Source organism: Ambystoma mexicanum, chromosome 4q (genome assembly GCF_040938575.1).
Source record: "Ambystoma mexicanum isolate Mex_15411 chromosome 4q, UKY_AmexF1_1, whole genome shotgun sequence".
NCBI lineage: Eukaryota > Metazoa > Chordata > Amphibia > Caudata > Ambystomatidae > Ambystoma > Ambystoma mexicanum.
The window spans coordinates 974,084,759-974,099,913 of NC_090928.1; the positions used below are offsets into that span (position 1 = coordinate 974,084,759).

Sequence of the window (15,155 nt, forward strand, 5' to 3'; positions counted from 1 at the left end):
ACTGCTAAACACTCTTCTGAGCAGAAATACAAATCAAATCCCTGTAATTCTGCTTCAGCCACGGTCTCTCAGCACGTGACCAGGCCGTCCTGATATGACACCAAGCTCCAAGGACCAGAGAAGCTCTGGGGTCTCACGTCTGGGACCTAGACTGCAACAACGAAGCTACAAGTTGGACACCGGCAGCGATGGGAAAGGGACACTCAACAGCCAGTAGTAAAACATGTCCATTGTCCGCCACTGACACATAGTCATACATTGTTGCCAACACCAGGTACATCGCGAGCTGGGAACGGCGATGGTCCCAGAATACGAGGGGCTAACCACCGACGACACTATACTTCAACCAATCACTAACTTTCCCAATGTGAATATTTTCATGTAGCAATTCTTAGGGACGACCCAAGCGTACCACCTGACCCCTTCTATACCAATAACATTTCCTTCTATATGGGTCTATACTGACCCTACCACTTGGGGAGCCAACCCGAGATAGCATTAGGTTTAGGGGCTAGTTTCCCCAGGTGCCGCACGTAGTTGCGTCATCCGGTTAGAAAAAAGGGCCTGCAAGCCCATCACCGCTGAGATGTTCCTTGGGTACCTATGCTCCGAGAACCTGTCCCTGTCTGTTTTGTGCAATAAAAAGCAGTAACTCTTTGCTCTTGTGTGTGCCTCATACTCCTTTGGGACACGGGAGGATTTGGGGCCTCCCCAACCCAGGAGGTCCGCGGACGGCCCTAAAGACACCCAGGAAATTACCCCGACAATGGATACGATAATTCTTCGCTCAGATTTTACATCACCCTCCAGTCTAGCCAGCTAAATGAAATGCTTGAAAGCTCTGTAACTAAGATATTTTTTAGTTTTGTATGCAGCAGTTTTGATGTTCCTGTCAGAAATGTCCTCGGATGGAAGCCACTATGTCGCCGTACAGAACACAGCAGACAAAAGACCCCCGCCCGAGAACACCTTAGTTAGAGGCAAAAAACAAACAGTTGAAAAAACCTCTTTGATTTGGTCCTGCCATGTGATAACTGGTATGCAGTCCAGATGCTCCAGTGGAACCTCGGTGGGTACGTAGGTATTCCAGTAACAAAGCTGCCCTCCAAGAGGCATGTAACAGATAAGTCAGCAAATAACTGGAAACGTGCCCGGTGGGTGTAAGCACAGAAACCAGCGTCTGCTAGACAGCCAAGCGGTATGTGTAGAACTGCGAGAGAAAGCGGTAGGTAGTGGACCAGTAGAAGCAGTTCGGAAAGAACAGAAAAGCCGAAAGGGAAGCAAAGGACCGCTGATGAAGAGAAGTGTTGAAGAGCTAGACCAGACAAACTGGAAGGTACCGGCAAAAGGCTACGTGGAAGGAGTCCCGAGAGAAGGCTACGTGGAAGGAGGAGAGAGAGACCGAGAGAGAGGGAGACCGACCGACCGAGAGAGAGAGGCAGAAACAAGAGAGGGATAGAGAAAGCAAGAGGAGACGGACAAGAGGCGAACCCAAAGGGTAAGAGAAAACAGGGCAGCGGGGAGCTGCAAAGGGAAAACACAACATCACACCCAAAAGCGAAGGCACTGGTACGGTTGCAACGCAAAGCCGGGAAGTGTAGGCAGGGATAAAAAAGGGAAGAGGAAATCAAGAGCCCCAAAGACTAGAATGCAGCAAAGCACAAGGCAAGAAACGTTGAACACCTTAATGGCGGCGAAAGCTCCAGGCATGCCACAAGCGCCAAGAGGGAAGGTGCATGACAGTTCTTGAGAAAAATGTCAGAAACTGGAGGAATATGTATGGATGATGTTGCTTTCGGCCCAAAATGGTGCAAAGGAGCCCTGATTAAGGTAGCCTAAGAGCTATAAGGCATCACTGTGTCTGGCAACGATTTCAAAAGAATGAGTAACCAGTGGGAGGAATAGTCATGTCCATAAGAGAGAGCATTTCTGGTTGTAAGGCATTTGTTCTTTTGGCCTTTTTCGCAATCCTGAATTCCGTAGAGGAAATAGTTTCCATTTCACCAGTCTTCATCCTTACCTTCCCATTAGAGACCCCGCTTCTCAGTGGGATCAGAAGTTCTTACTAGCTTCATTGATGCACAAAAACGTTTAGTGTGTACCCCTTTGTCACCTGGACTTGCCCTCCTTAGAAGCAGTTTTTCTTCTGGCTACTATTTCAGCCAGAAGAATTAAAAAACGATATAATGCTATGCATCTACCGTCTAGAGTTTAGCCTGGAGTAGCATACGGTTTGCTAAACCTTTTTTTAGGCATTGACAACTGAGGAGTCAATGTGTACATCCTGCCACCATCTGTTACATTTGCAGCATTCCAGTATTTTCTGTAACAGCACTGGAGTACATGTCTTATAGAGAATAACAGACAATCATTTTCTCCATTTCAACTAGTCTTTTCTGTGTCTTAGCCTTTTGGACAAGGCAGCATTAAAGATTGGCCCCTCCTGTAACCTCAGGTTCCTGTGGATAGATGAATACATCATCTGCAACCAGTGTCCTCAACAGAATCACAGACAAGTGTCAGGCTTGGGTGGGGAAGGGGTGCGCTGTAACTCAAAACATGAAAAGAAAACCGCTAATCTGCCACCGTTATGTATCCAAGACCTGAGTGAGATCAGCTCGCAAAGTTGTAGAAGCAAAAAGCTAAGGTGGACGTCTGGAGCAGACCCACTATCACTCAAAAAGAAGATATGGTCCTAAAAAAGATCACTGTTAGTACAGTGCGTTTCCAAGTGCTCTCGTGAGTATGGGCCTTCCAACAGATGTTTATGAGAAGATTCATGTGTGAAAAAACAGACTAAAACTAGGTATGCACCGTGGATCTTGCATCAGAACATGAGAGATTGGGCGTCATTCCGAGGTTGGAGGTAAGGAATTACCGGCACCGGTAAGGGTGCCGATGCCGGTAATCCCTTACCTCCGTATTCCGAGGTCCCTTTGCGGGTCCTTCCTTACCTCCTGCTTTTAGCAGGAGTAAAGTACAGGACCCGCAAAGGTACTTCGGAGGTAATTATGGTACCTTAATTTACGGTGCCGTAATTACCTCCTTCCCCATTCCCATTGAGCCCTATGGGGCAGAAATGGGAATGGGGAAGGGCAAAAGGTGAATGGGGAATTACCGGTCCCTCCAACCCTGGAATGGACCGGTAATTACTCCATTCACCATGCCGGATTTGGGACGGTTTCGGAGGCAACCATGGAGCCAATTACTCCATGGTTAGCTCCAAACCCGGAATGAGGCCCATGGACTTTTAAACCAGAGATGGTTGTCCCACAGGTCCTTGAAATAAATGCTGGTAAACAAGCAGTAACTGGCTAACAGTTTTTTTTTTTTTAAATGGACCACAAGGGATTCTAAAAATAAAGATGGCATTGGTAGCCATACAAGGCATGGTGCTGGAAAGCTCCAGTCGTCTTACGAGTGCATCCTAGGAAGTTATTTAATATTTCAAGCCCAGATATTTTAATCACTTGCTTACTCTTACGTCCCATCCACTTTCCTCCATACTGCATGGGCGTCCCTCGGGAGACGGAACCTTTCACCATAAAAAAAAACCACCTTCCCCTTTAAATTTAGAGGTGCGCGAGGGCGCGGCCCAGGGCATATGCGCTCTCCTGACTCTGCTCACCAGCACCACTCCTCAGTTCTCTTTTCCGTGCCGACGGGAGCGGGCCGATTTCACCAGCGCTTGGCTTCGGCCATGTAATTCCGTGCACTCTTCCCCGGATACTTCTATCTATTTGCCTTCTTTTCGTCAATCAGGTACTTGGTCTTCCGGCGCCATGCTCCTCCCTGGCGCATGTCGACTTCATCGGGCTTCAGCAGGTGTCCAGCTTGCGAGGGGCTCTTTCCTACATCCGACCCCACACTCTTTGCCTCCACTGCCTTGGCCCCGACCATGGCTGGGAATGTAGTACTGCGTGCAATGCACTGACTCCACGCGCAGTGAAGAACAGGCTAGCTGGGTGGAGGGAGCTCTTCGAAAGGTCGCATCAGAGGACTTAAAGGACTTAGTCAGACAGAGATCGAGGCCCAAGGGAGGGCCGTTGTTTTCCATCGCACCCCGTAAGGGTAACTCCTTCTCAAGGAAGCTCCCGAGAAGGAGGAACCTCTCTGGCTCTCGAACGCGCACCGGGGCTAGTCCAGCTTCCGGGCTCGCGGCCGAGGGGTCAGTAGATCCTTCCAGACACAGTGTGAGGGACCGCGAGATTCTTCTACTGGGTGTACATCCAAGGGGCAACGCCCTAGTACCGGCCTAATGTCTGAGGGGGCACATGCACGCAGCACTACCGGCGGCACTGCCAAGGGCAATATGCCTTCCAGGCCCCCACCCTGAGGTGCAGGCTAGGTCTCATGCTCCACCGCCAAGAGTCTTGGAGGAGGCTGGGGCCCAGGGACCCAAGCGCCACGACTTTGGCACGTGACACGCAGCTCATCAAGATGGCTGCTGTGCCAGACAACATGGCAGCTCGTCCGATGCCACTCCTAGGAACGGAGCAGGCGGGAGAACGAGTTTCAAGGTGGAACTGGTGTCAACCAGGTACGTGGCCTACAGTTTATCCATCAGCAGCGCTGGGCAGGTTCCCCCTGCAACCTAGACAGAGTGCGCTCTGGCCCCAGCAGCCCCCAGCCACTCTGTCAATATCACCTGCCACTTCTTCAGCCTCTGAAGAAAAGTTCGTCGAAAGGTTCCAGGCGCTGATGCGAACCCCCAGATGGGGTCCATCTTGTGGGATGCAGTCGGGGACCTGCTCCCTCCGGTCACTCCACTGGCGCCCACAGTCATTCCTCCCATGTCTCCCGCGCCACAGGCCCCAGCGCTGCCCCTGCCGGCTCCTTCGATTCCCGCTCCCATGCCTCCCACAGTACAGGCGGTTCCACACCAGCCTCTGGCTCCGGTCTCTGCACCGCAGCCCATGGCACCCAGCACTCATCCACCCGCTCCGGACGAGCCGGACACTGGTGGACACAGACAAGGAGGAGGACCCTGACACGCCATTGTCAGCAAGGCCTTGCACGACCGGCTGCCAGGTTTGGCTGAATATTTGGGCCTACCCCAACCTGTAATAAAGCATGACCCCGTACCAAAACGGGTATCCCGATGCAGAAGGACATTGTTGCCTTGGCCAAGAAGGGGTGGCTCAAGCAACACTCAGCCCAACCGATCAATCAGGGGGAGGAAGGATCCACTCTTGCTGCCGGCACACCCTCAACTGCACTCTTCGGTGATAGCTGCAACATCACTCTACTCTAAGCCTCAGTCGTCCTTGGCCACCTCGACCTCCGCGCTGTTGGGCAAGGAGAAGATCTTGGAGGTGTACGGTCAGAAGGTGTACTCCAACGCCTCGCTGCACCTGCGTCAATCCAACGTGGATGCCATGCTGGCAGCCGTTAACCAAACACTTTGGCGGGAAATAGCGGAATTCCTTCCAGGACTTCCTGTACAGTGTCAAGCACGCTTCAAGGTGGGGCTAGGAGAAGCCAAGCTGGCAGCGTAGGACATCATGGAATCCATCCTGGCTGTTGGGGAGAATTCTCATAAATGGCTAATTTCCCTTACCTACTGAGTCCTTCAGCAGCTTTGCTGGATTTCTAGGATTTATTTTTTTCACCTGGTAGGAATGCAAGCCTTTTTCCCACTCTAACATGTTTTTTGTCATGTGTGTTTTCACTTTTTGTGTGATCTTGAGCACTGGAGCCTCACCTTCTCCATGGCCTCACATTTCCATGTGTTACACATCAGCTTCAGTGCAGTGACACAGGGTTGTCTGAGACGTCCCCCCGACTCCATTTTTCTGGGGCTGACTACTGTCCCCCTTAAAAGGGTAAAGTTGCCATTAACTTTACTTTAGTCACTTTAGAGTATTGGAAAGGGTTAACTCTTACCCCTTTTTGTCTGTCTCTCTTGGAGCATTGCTTTGCTCCCTTTACATTAAGACTTGGCTGGTGGCAGTGGTAACTACCCTAACTTTTCTACCGCGATTATCTTATATAAACGTGGTAATGTTTTAGGCTATTATATTAGCCTCGAACATAAACCCCCTTGACCAAATACATTTTATTTTGGCTCCGGCTGGGTTTATTCGCCATTTCTTTTTGTAAAGTCTTTCTCATGTTTTTCTCTATGCGCCAAACCGGGGATGATTCCTTTGTTCACTGTCTTTTCGCGGGCTTCTGCACAGATGCCCACCTTAAGGCTCCTGAAAGTCTAGGTAGGCAGGATTTGAGGGAGGGATCTTCGGACCCCTGCCATGGGTTCCCTTGGTAACCCAAGTCGCATTCCTGTTTGATTGGCTGAGGGGACTGTCCTTGCCAGGACAGCCACCCTGCTGTGTGATTGAAAGCCAGGCTGTATGAATGGGGGAAAACTGCATAAAAAGCAGGTCTCTGAGACTGGAAAGGCAGAGTCGCCACTGGAACGAAAGACCCAATGAGGAACTGGCAGAAGAGGACCCCTACAACAACTGAACTGCCCGGTGAAGCCCTGCTGCTGGTCTGAATCTCCAGAATCCGACGACAGAGAAGGTCCTCCAGGAAACTTCTTCCCTTGAGCTGGTGGGACCAACCAGTTCGCCCAAACTGCAAGCCAGGAACCCTCTTCTGGTCGAATTTGCTGTACAGATCTACAGTGGGCCGGATAGCCAGGAGGGTCGGACCCTGCTTGGTTTTTAAGGAGCGCACCTTTTATTTGCTTTGCTCTGCTGCTGGTTTCTTCCCTGGGTAGTGCAAAACCCTCCAATCTTCCCACTTCTTGTCAGTCCGACAGTCGCTTCAGGAACTGTGAGCATGCAGGAACTACCAGGAATGTCCGCCTCAGCTTCAGCTTCCTCTCCGTTTTAAGATACTGTGCAAATCCGGTTGTTAGTTTCGTTGAGCCGCGGTGAAAGTGTTTGAAATCTTTCTCCAATCCGAGGGGTCGTCCTTCTCTTCTCTTTGAACTAACTTTTTAATCAACTAACTTCGTCCAGAAACCGTGCCACGAACTTTACTGCGAACTACCCTGAACTGTGTGATCTTGAGCAAAAGACTTTTGACCCATTGACTTTGGCCTTAAGCCTTTTATAGCTGATCTCCTCACTGTAGTTCCTTTTGTTCAACTGCCCCGAGTACTTACCTGTTGGTTTGATTTAATTTCTATTAACTTTGTTTTTCCCTCCCTTTTAAATTGCTTGAGTGCCATTTTGCTCCCACTTCATTTTGTGACCTTAAGTTGTCTGGAATTTAAGTGAAGTGGTGTGGTGTATGAAGAGTGTGCTTTTTAGACTGCTTATAATAGTGTAATGTTATACAACTGAAGAGTGAAATAAATGTATATTCTTTTTCTTGAAAACCTCGAGTCAGTGTTTGCCTGAATCATAGTAATTGCTGTCCTTTGTGTAACTATTTGATACTGCTCACTTACACTTGAGCGAGGTCTGGCTGTCCAGCTACTGCTACCACTTTAACTGTGTAGTACAGTTGCTTGCACCAAATGTGAAATTGTACTGTCACTTGTAGTCTTAATTGTGTGTGGTGTTCCCAAAGGGTACTGCATATAATTCTGCCTAACAGTGGAACCCTGTTAAAGTAACTGCTAGCCCCTGGCGCATTCCTGTTCAAAACATGATCATACCAACCCCCTCTACAGTCAGCCAGGAAATGATTCTGATAGTCTCCTTGAGGTAACTGATGAGGGTATTAATTTGAAGGAGACCAGGAGTAAGATGACACCCAACATGATGCTAACTTTGATTTGTTAATGCATATTTGTATTACATTTGCATAGTTAATTTATAATTGGAAGGTCATACTTAATGACAAAATATATTGTTTGATCAAACTATCTTTATTCTAAACATCATTATAACACATTCTTTGTTCTGTCTTCCAGCACTATTGTAGCACTTGTATATAATGTGCTGAAAACATTAATGGAAATGAATGGAAAGCTCTTTGATGAACTTACTGGCTCTTACAAAGCAGAACGACAGCGGTATTCAATTTTTTCCTTTCATTTTATTTTGAGCACATAGCAAACATGAAGATAGTGGTTTTCCCAAATGTTAAGAAAGAGTATCCAGTTTTAAAATGATCTTTAATTCTACAAGCATCATATATAAATTGTAGATTGACAGTATCGAAATCAAATAAGGTTTGGATGCCCGATTTGCATGCAGTGTTTGCTTCTTAATGTTTTATTCTAATCCATTGAGACGTGGTTGTGGTTATTTAATCTGGATTCCACAATTCAGCAATAGGTGAATACTGGCTCGTGATTGCACAGATCCAGATGAAAATATCAAAAATTTGAAGCCATTTCTCCTGCTTTCCGAAGTTGCTTACTGCATGCAATTCACTACCTCTTGGTTTGGCCTTTGCTGCATCTGCAGAACTTCAAGTTCTCCAGCATGGGGTCTGGCATGGATTCACATGCTCATGAATATTCCCCGTCGTTAGCCTGGGAATCCTCGGTAAAGAAAAAATCAGTTTGTTTCATTTCTGAACTGTCTTTCTTTAAACAACCAATCACTGAGCTCTGGGTCATACTGCCCCCCCCCCAGCCTATGACTGCCCCCTACCTAAGCCCCTCCTCTGGCAGCCATCTTCAGATTTTTACCGTACGTTCAAGTCTTGGGGGGGGGGGGGGGGGGGAGTAGTCATGTTTAGCTCTCAAGCTTTTACTGTGTTTTATTTGCTTTTTGGAAGAGTTTTACTCTATTTTTCGGTCAATCGAGCCTTGTGCTCCGTCGATCAACCTTCCGATTAACGGGGACATGTTTTTCGGATTCTTCAGCGCCCCGCTTAGGTGGATTTCATTGAGTTTCTTCGTTGAGGCTTCCAGAAAATTCTTCAGGCCTGCGTCACGTGGACCATCTTGGAGGAGGAGGATTCAAGCCCCCTTTTCAAGCTTTGCTCCGACTATGGCTTACGGAAAGTCTTCTAGTCTTCTCGGAAGACAAACATTCCCAGAGCCTTTACTGCCTGTACCCGACGCACAAGGAGGAAGATTGAGCTTTTTGGCAGGAGATGACGGCTCGCACGCTGAAGGATCGGCATAGGCCGCTGAAAGAGTGACTACAGGACAAGGCCCCTGCTATGCCTCTCCCGGTTCCAAGAAAACTGAGCGGGCTTCTAAGTTCTTTGAGGGCGCCCCCCCCCCCCCTGCCGGGGTCCAACAGAAGGCTATGCACTGCGAGTCAATTGCCCCCGGGAGCGCCGTTGTGGCGGACTCCTCGGCGGCCAGGGTGCATCCGACGTCTCCAGCGACTTCAGTCAGCGCTCAGGATCTTAGACCAAAAGGAAGTAGGACCATCCGGAAAACTCAAGGAGAAGCCCAAGACCAACCTGCTGGAAAAGGCCAAGTGGGATTGGGGTGCTGACCTCCCCACCCCCACCCCTCCCCTAAGGGGAAGGCCAAGCAGAACAAGGGATCGGTGCAGACCATGAAGGCCCAAGTACAACCGATGAAGGCCCAGCCTTCCATCAAGAGGGTGGTAGCGTCCCTTGCGAAGGCCGCCGAGGCGGAACCGCAGGGCTCACCCCAGAAGGCAAGAGTGTCCCTCCCAGCCAGGAGGGAGACCCCGGAGAAGATGTAGGCCATCTCCCCGAGACTGTCTCCTCTGGGCACGAAGAACGTGGTTGGGGGGGGGGCACTGTGGTTCTCCAGGGCACGGATATCTCCACAGAGGAGGAGCTCATCTACCTTCAAACCATCCAGGAGGAGGAGGAGAATGTCGGGAACAGGCCCTACGACGAGGGCGCAGACGAAGGCGGCAATGAAGGCCACTACAACGAGGATACCGTTGAGGAAGGAGACAGAGAGCCACAGGGCGACGAGGGCCTGGGCGCCCTGCCTGCGCCCCAGCTTCCTATTCCACCTCAGCTGCCGCCTAGAGACCTCACGGTGGACAATCTCTGCACTGCATACTCTGGTCTCCGAGATACAGACAAGGATGCCTATTGCGCCGGCAGTCCCTCCTGCGACGGCCGACCCTCTGGCGACAGAGGAACCTCTGGCCAAGAAGAGTCACCCTCCTCCTCCTTGCCACCCCTCGCCTTCCTCTCTTAGCGACGCCTGTCCTTTCAGCCCTCACGAGGCAAGGCCCAAGGATCTTCCAAAGGTTTCTGTGGGAGCTCCTCTTCTTACTGCCAACTCTCCCGCTCCTCACCCAGGAAAACAACAGAGGCCATTCCAAGGCTTTAGGAGGACAATGTCGTCGCCAGGGACTCCAAGGCGGCCCTTCGACGTCCAAGCAAGATTGAACCGGCCATGATGTTCGGGCACCCACTAGTGCACCCCGGTGGGAGGTCAGCTGGAAAACTTCGCCAACGTGTGGAGGACCATCTCCACCGACCGTTGGGTGCTGGACGCACTCGCCCACGGACACAGCCTGGAATTTCAACAGAAGGGTCCCTGAATACCACTGGTGGCCCGGCAGGAAAACCACGTCCCTCAGCTGCTGCTGGAGGTGCGGGCCCTGCTAAAAAAAGGAGCGATAGAGCTTGTCCCAAAGCGTCTCCGGGGCTCCGGATTGTACTCACAGTACTTCCTCATGAAAAAGACCTGGGGCTGGAGGCCCATCCTCGACCTACGAGTAAACAAATATATCAAGTCTCAAAAGTTCCGGATGGTCCGCCTTCAGTACATGCTCGGACAGCTCGAAGAGGGAGACTTTCTGTCGTCGCTGGACTTGGAGGATGCATACTTCAACATCCCAATTCACAAGGGACACTGCCAGTTTCTGCACTTCGTTGTTCGGGGGCAGCATTACTAATTCAAGGTCCTTCCCTTCGGATTGAAGTCAGTGCCAAGGGTTTTCACCAAGTGTCTGGCGCCGGTGGCGGCGCATCTACGACTTCAAGGGATCCACGTCTACCCTTACTTGGACGACTGGCTCATCCGGGCGATCTCGAAGGGCATCGCCATCGACCACGCGGCAAGAACCGTCGTCCTACTGACGGATCTGGGGTTCTCGGTGAACTATGCAAAGTCCTGCTTGACTCCATCGCAGGACGCGCTGTTTCTGGGATCCAGGCTCAAGAAGGTGTCATGCTTTGCATCACCGTCGTAGGAGAGAGTGACGGCCATCCTGGGCAAGATGCAACGGCTGCTCGCTCTGAAGATCACCACGGTGAGGACCATCAAGACCATGCTCGGCATGATGTCATGCATTTAGCTCATCTGACTCTGCAGGCCATGGATGCAACCTCTGCAGGAGTTCCTCAATGCTTGTTGAATTGAGGTGTGCAGAAGCTTCAGGACAAGATCACTCTCGACGAGGGGTTCTGTCGGGCGATAAGATGGTGGGGCGTGCGCTCTCATCTCACCGGGGGTGCAGATTTCCAGGCCCCACCACATCAGATGACGATAACAGCAGATGCTTACCTGGAGGGATGGGGAGCCCACACCGGAAATCTTCACGCCAGAAGCCTGTGGCTGCTGGAGGAAAAGACGTTGCACATCAATGTTCTGGAGCTACGGGTGGTGTTGTGGGCCCTCAAATCATTCCTGCCGTCCCTCAAGGGGAAGGTGGTGCCGGTCTTCACAGATAATACCACCACAATGTTTTACACCAGGAAACAGGGGGGGCACCAGGTTGCAGGGGCTCTCCGAAGAGGCTCAGGGCCTCTGACACTGGGCCATCACCCAGGGAATGTTCCTTATCCTGTTTCATCTGGCAGGAGTTAAGAACACGGTCGCCAACTCCCTGAGCAGGGAGCTTTGCTCTTGCCATGAATGGGAACTTCGGCAGGACCTAGTGGAGAACCTGTTCCGCAGATGGGGAAATCCCCAGATCGACCTGTTTGCGACATTGACAAATGCCAAGTGCCAGAGGTTTGCCAGCAGGTTTCCCCAGCAGGGGAGCATGGGGGATGCATTGTCATTCCCGTGGGAAGGCCTCTTTCTGTATGCGTTCCCTCCGTTGCCGTTGTTACTTCGAGTCATCGGTCAGCTCAAACAGTGCCGGGCCGAATGATCCTTGGCGCACCAGCGTGGACGAGGCAGATCTGGTATCTGGACCTTCTCAGCATCTCCACCAGTCCAGCTGCCAGTGGTTGCGGATCTTCTCGCCAGGGAAGGAGGCGCAATTCTTCACCATGATCCAAGGTCTCTGAACCTGAAGGCCTGGCTCCTGCAGCATTAAAATTCGGTGGCTACGATCTACCGGTGGACTGCAAGGAAGTTCTCACAAGGCTAGAGCATCTTCTACTTTGAAATGCTACAGACTTAATTGGAAGACATTTGCTGTTAGGTGGTGTTCCCAGAAGATCGACCCGCTGAGGATCAAGGCTCCTCAAGTACTTCCATATTTGCTGTCGTTCGCCAAGTAGCGGCTGGCCCACGCTTCCATCTGGCAGCTATCTCCCGCTATACCAGATCCCCAGGCCGACCATCCTTGTGGTCGCACCGCTTGGTCAAGGAATTCATTAAGGAACTATTCTGCTCGTTCCTGCCGGTGCAGGCTCCAGCCCCGGCGTGGGAGCTCAATGTGGTGCTTACTAGGCTCATAGGACCTCCGTTCGAGCCTATGCTTTCTGCACCACTCAAGTTTTTGGTGTGGAAAACTGCTTTTCTCGTGGCCATCACCTCTGCACGATGAGTGGGAGAGATCCAGGCTCTCTCCTGTAAACCATCTTACTTGACTTTCCACGAGACCAGGGCGGTGCTGCGGACTCACCCCTCCTTCATGCCTAAGGTGCCGTTGGACTTTCATCTAAATGAGCCCTTAGTGTTACCAGTGTTTTTTCCGACGCCTTTGTCGCCGGCTGAAATTACTTTGCACTCGCTGGATGTGGCTAGGGCACTGACGTTTTATGTGGCCCACACAGAGTTTCCGTCAACTTCTCAACTTTTTGTGAACTTTGGCCCTGTGAACCATGGGAAGGCCCTCTCGAAGGCTTCAATTTCCAGGTGGCTCTCCAGCTGTATCACCCACTGTCACTGGTTGGCAAACTGATGGCTACCTGGCCATCCGAGAGCCCATGCCACCAAAGCGATTGCTGCTACAACAGCGTTCCTGTCTGGGGTGCCCCTTCTAGACATGTGCAGGGCTGCTACGTGGAGGTCGACACACACCTTCACGAAATTCTACTGCGTCAACGGGGATTCCAGGGAGGAGTCCAGAGTCGGCCAAGAAGTGCTGCGCAACCTGTTCGCTTGAAGGTGAGGAGGTAAGAGATGCTTACGTTGAGCCTTGCCACCTCCTGCGGTTGTGCATGTGTGTACTGCTATGTATTCTTTATTCATAGGCATGTGAATCCATGCCAGACCCCATGCTGGAGAAGGAACAAGTTACTTACCTGTAACTGTTCTCCAGCATGGGTCTGGCATGGATTCACATGCAAACCCTCCCGCCTGCCCCTCTGCGGCTCCTCTTAGTCCTACTGCCACTTTACTTGCTATCAAATCTGAAGACGGTGCCAGAGGAGGGGCTTAGGTAGAGGGCAGTCATTGGCTTGGGCAATATGACCCAGAGCTCAGTGATTGGTTGTTCACTAGGGGGAAAAGGCACCTAGCCAGCTCAGTCCTGTCTCCTAGTGCCTTATAGCTACAAGTTGTTACAAACCTAAACCTGGGCTCTAACAAAAGGAATTGGTTTCTTTCGATTCTACTTGTTGAATATATTGTCATATGTTGCCATTAAAATGTGGCTGCCATGCTAGTCTCTCTTTTTTGGGGAGCTGTTAGAACAGTGGTGTCCTTCTCCAAAAGTAATTATTGCTGGTAGTGGTTAGTAAATATTAGAAGGTTCAGATAAACCCACCCTTAAAGAATCAAAAAGAGCAGGCAGCATGTGAATGATTTTCTTGGCGCTTAAAATAGCATGAGAAAGGGCTAGAGGTTTGCGAAAATGCAAGACTCCACTGTCTTATGGTTGCTGTACACCTTCACAGAATTCACCAAGTTGTGAAGTTCACCACATTGTAAAGTTCCCCAATTATGTGTGTGTGTGTGTGTGTGTGTGTGTGTGTGTGTGTGTGTGTGTGTGTGTGTGCACGCGTGAGGGAGAAACTATGTAGTTAAAGTTAGACTTTCCATGGGAGTAGCACTTTTTAAAATGCTTAGAACTTTGGTTGGTGTGTTGGACAAATCTGAAATAAACATCCCAACATTCTTTGCTTGGTGGTTACAGTTAGTTGCAGTGTATACACATCTGTCATGTGTAGCATCATAAGAAGTGCATGGCGGTGGTAAAGTGTTTTTTTTTTAAGTGCCATAATGGGCAAGTGTATGGTGTTTTGTTGTATTCCTATGTCCCGAGGCCTTTCCTCCATACTTATGGGAGTCGCCATGGAGGGGGGAGCCATAGCAAACTCATGCTAGCTTTTCTTTTAAGAACGTAGAGCACAGGAACATTCGACATGCGTGTAGTGCAACCACACTATGAACCCCGCCTCTCACGCTCCTTCTCCTTATTCACTTGCTCTGGGTCGGACATCACCATCTTCATTTTTTCTTTTCTTTCACCACTTCCCTGCAGGAACTTGCATTTAATTTTTTATCGATACCTTTCACTCGCTCACTCCTGTTTTTATGATGGGTGAAACGTGTGCACCTTGTGTCGCAGGTTGTTCTCGGCTGCTGGCCCACACAGTCTTTGCTCAGACTGTTCCGCCCTGCTTTATTGCTGGGATGCCTGTGTGCACTCTGCAACACTTTTTCAAATCCCTCAGGAGTCGATTGACATGGTGGGAGGACATCTTTGAGGCGACTGCTCGAGATCACCTCAAGAACTAGGTTAAGTCCACGAGAGAGTACATGTATTTTCTTTTCTTTTTTTCTTTGCACCCCACCCAGGTGACACTCTCCAAGGAGTTAACCGAAGTAAGAGGGCCCCTTAGGGGCCTGTTGAAGTTAGCCACTGCGTTACCAATGCAGAGGACTTGCAAGGGATAGGTACCAGTCCTCAGGCCAAGGGTTCCAGAAAAGGCTTGTACCTGTGTAAGGGACTACGTTCTCAAAGGAATTTCGCCTCAAACCGCACTACGTCCGAGGCCTCTTCGGCACACCTGGAAAACACCTGAGGGCATGAAAAAGTCTACAGCAAGTGTAGGCCTGGTGCTCCTCAGATTTCCTCAGGGGCACGACAGCCTTTTACGGGTTCCAAGGCTCTATCCCACCCACTGCAGGCCATCGTTCACCATATCACAGCTGTCAGTCTACAGGTCAGATG

At 50.5% G+C, this 15,155-nt stretch overlaps 1 protein-coding gene across 1 annotated transcript in view; it reads left to right on the forward strand.

Moving 5' to 3' along the window:
- The window catches only part of PPP2R5A (protein phosphatase 2 regulatory subunit B'alpha), a 1,092,153-nt gene that overhangs the window by 983,309 nt on the left and 93,689 nt on the right, over positions 1 to 15,155 (forward strand). Inside the window, exon 12 of the mRNA XM_069608529.1 lies at positions 7,871 to 7,972. Coding sequence (XP_069464630.1) covers positions 7,871 to 7,972 — 102 coding nt within the window. The remainder of the gene's footprint in view (positions 1 to 7,870; positions 7,973 to 15,155) is intronic.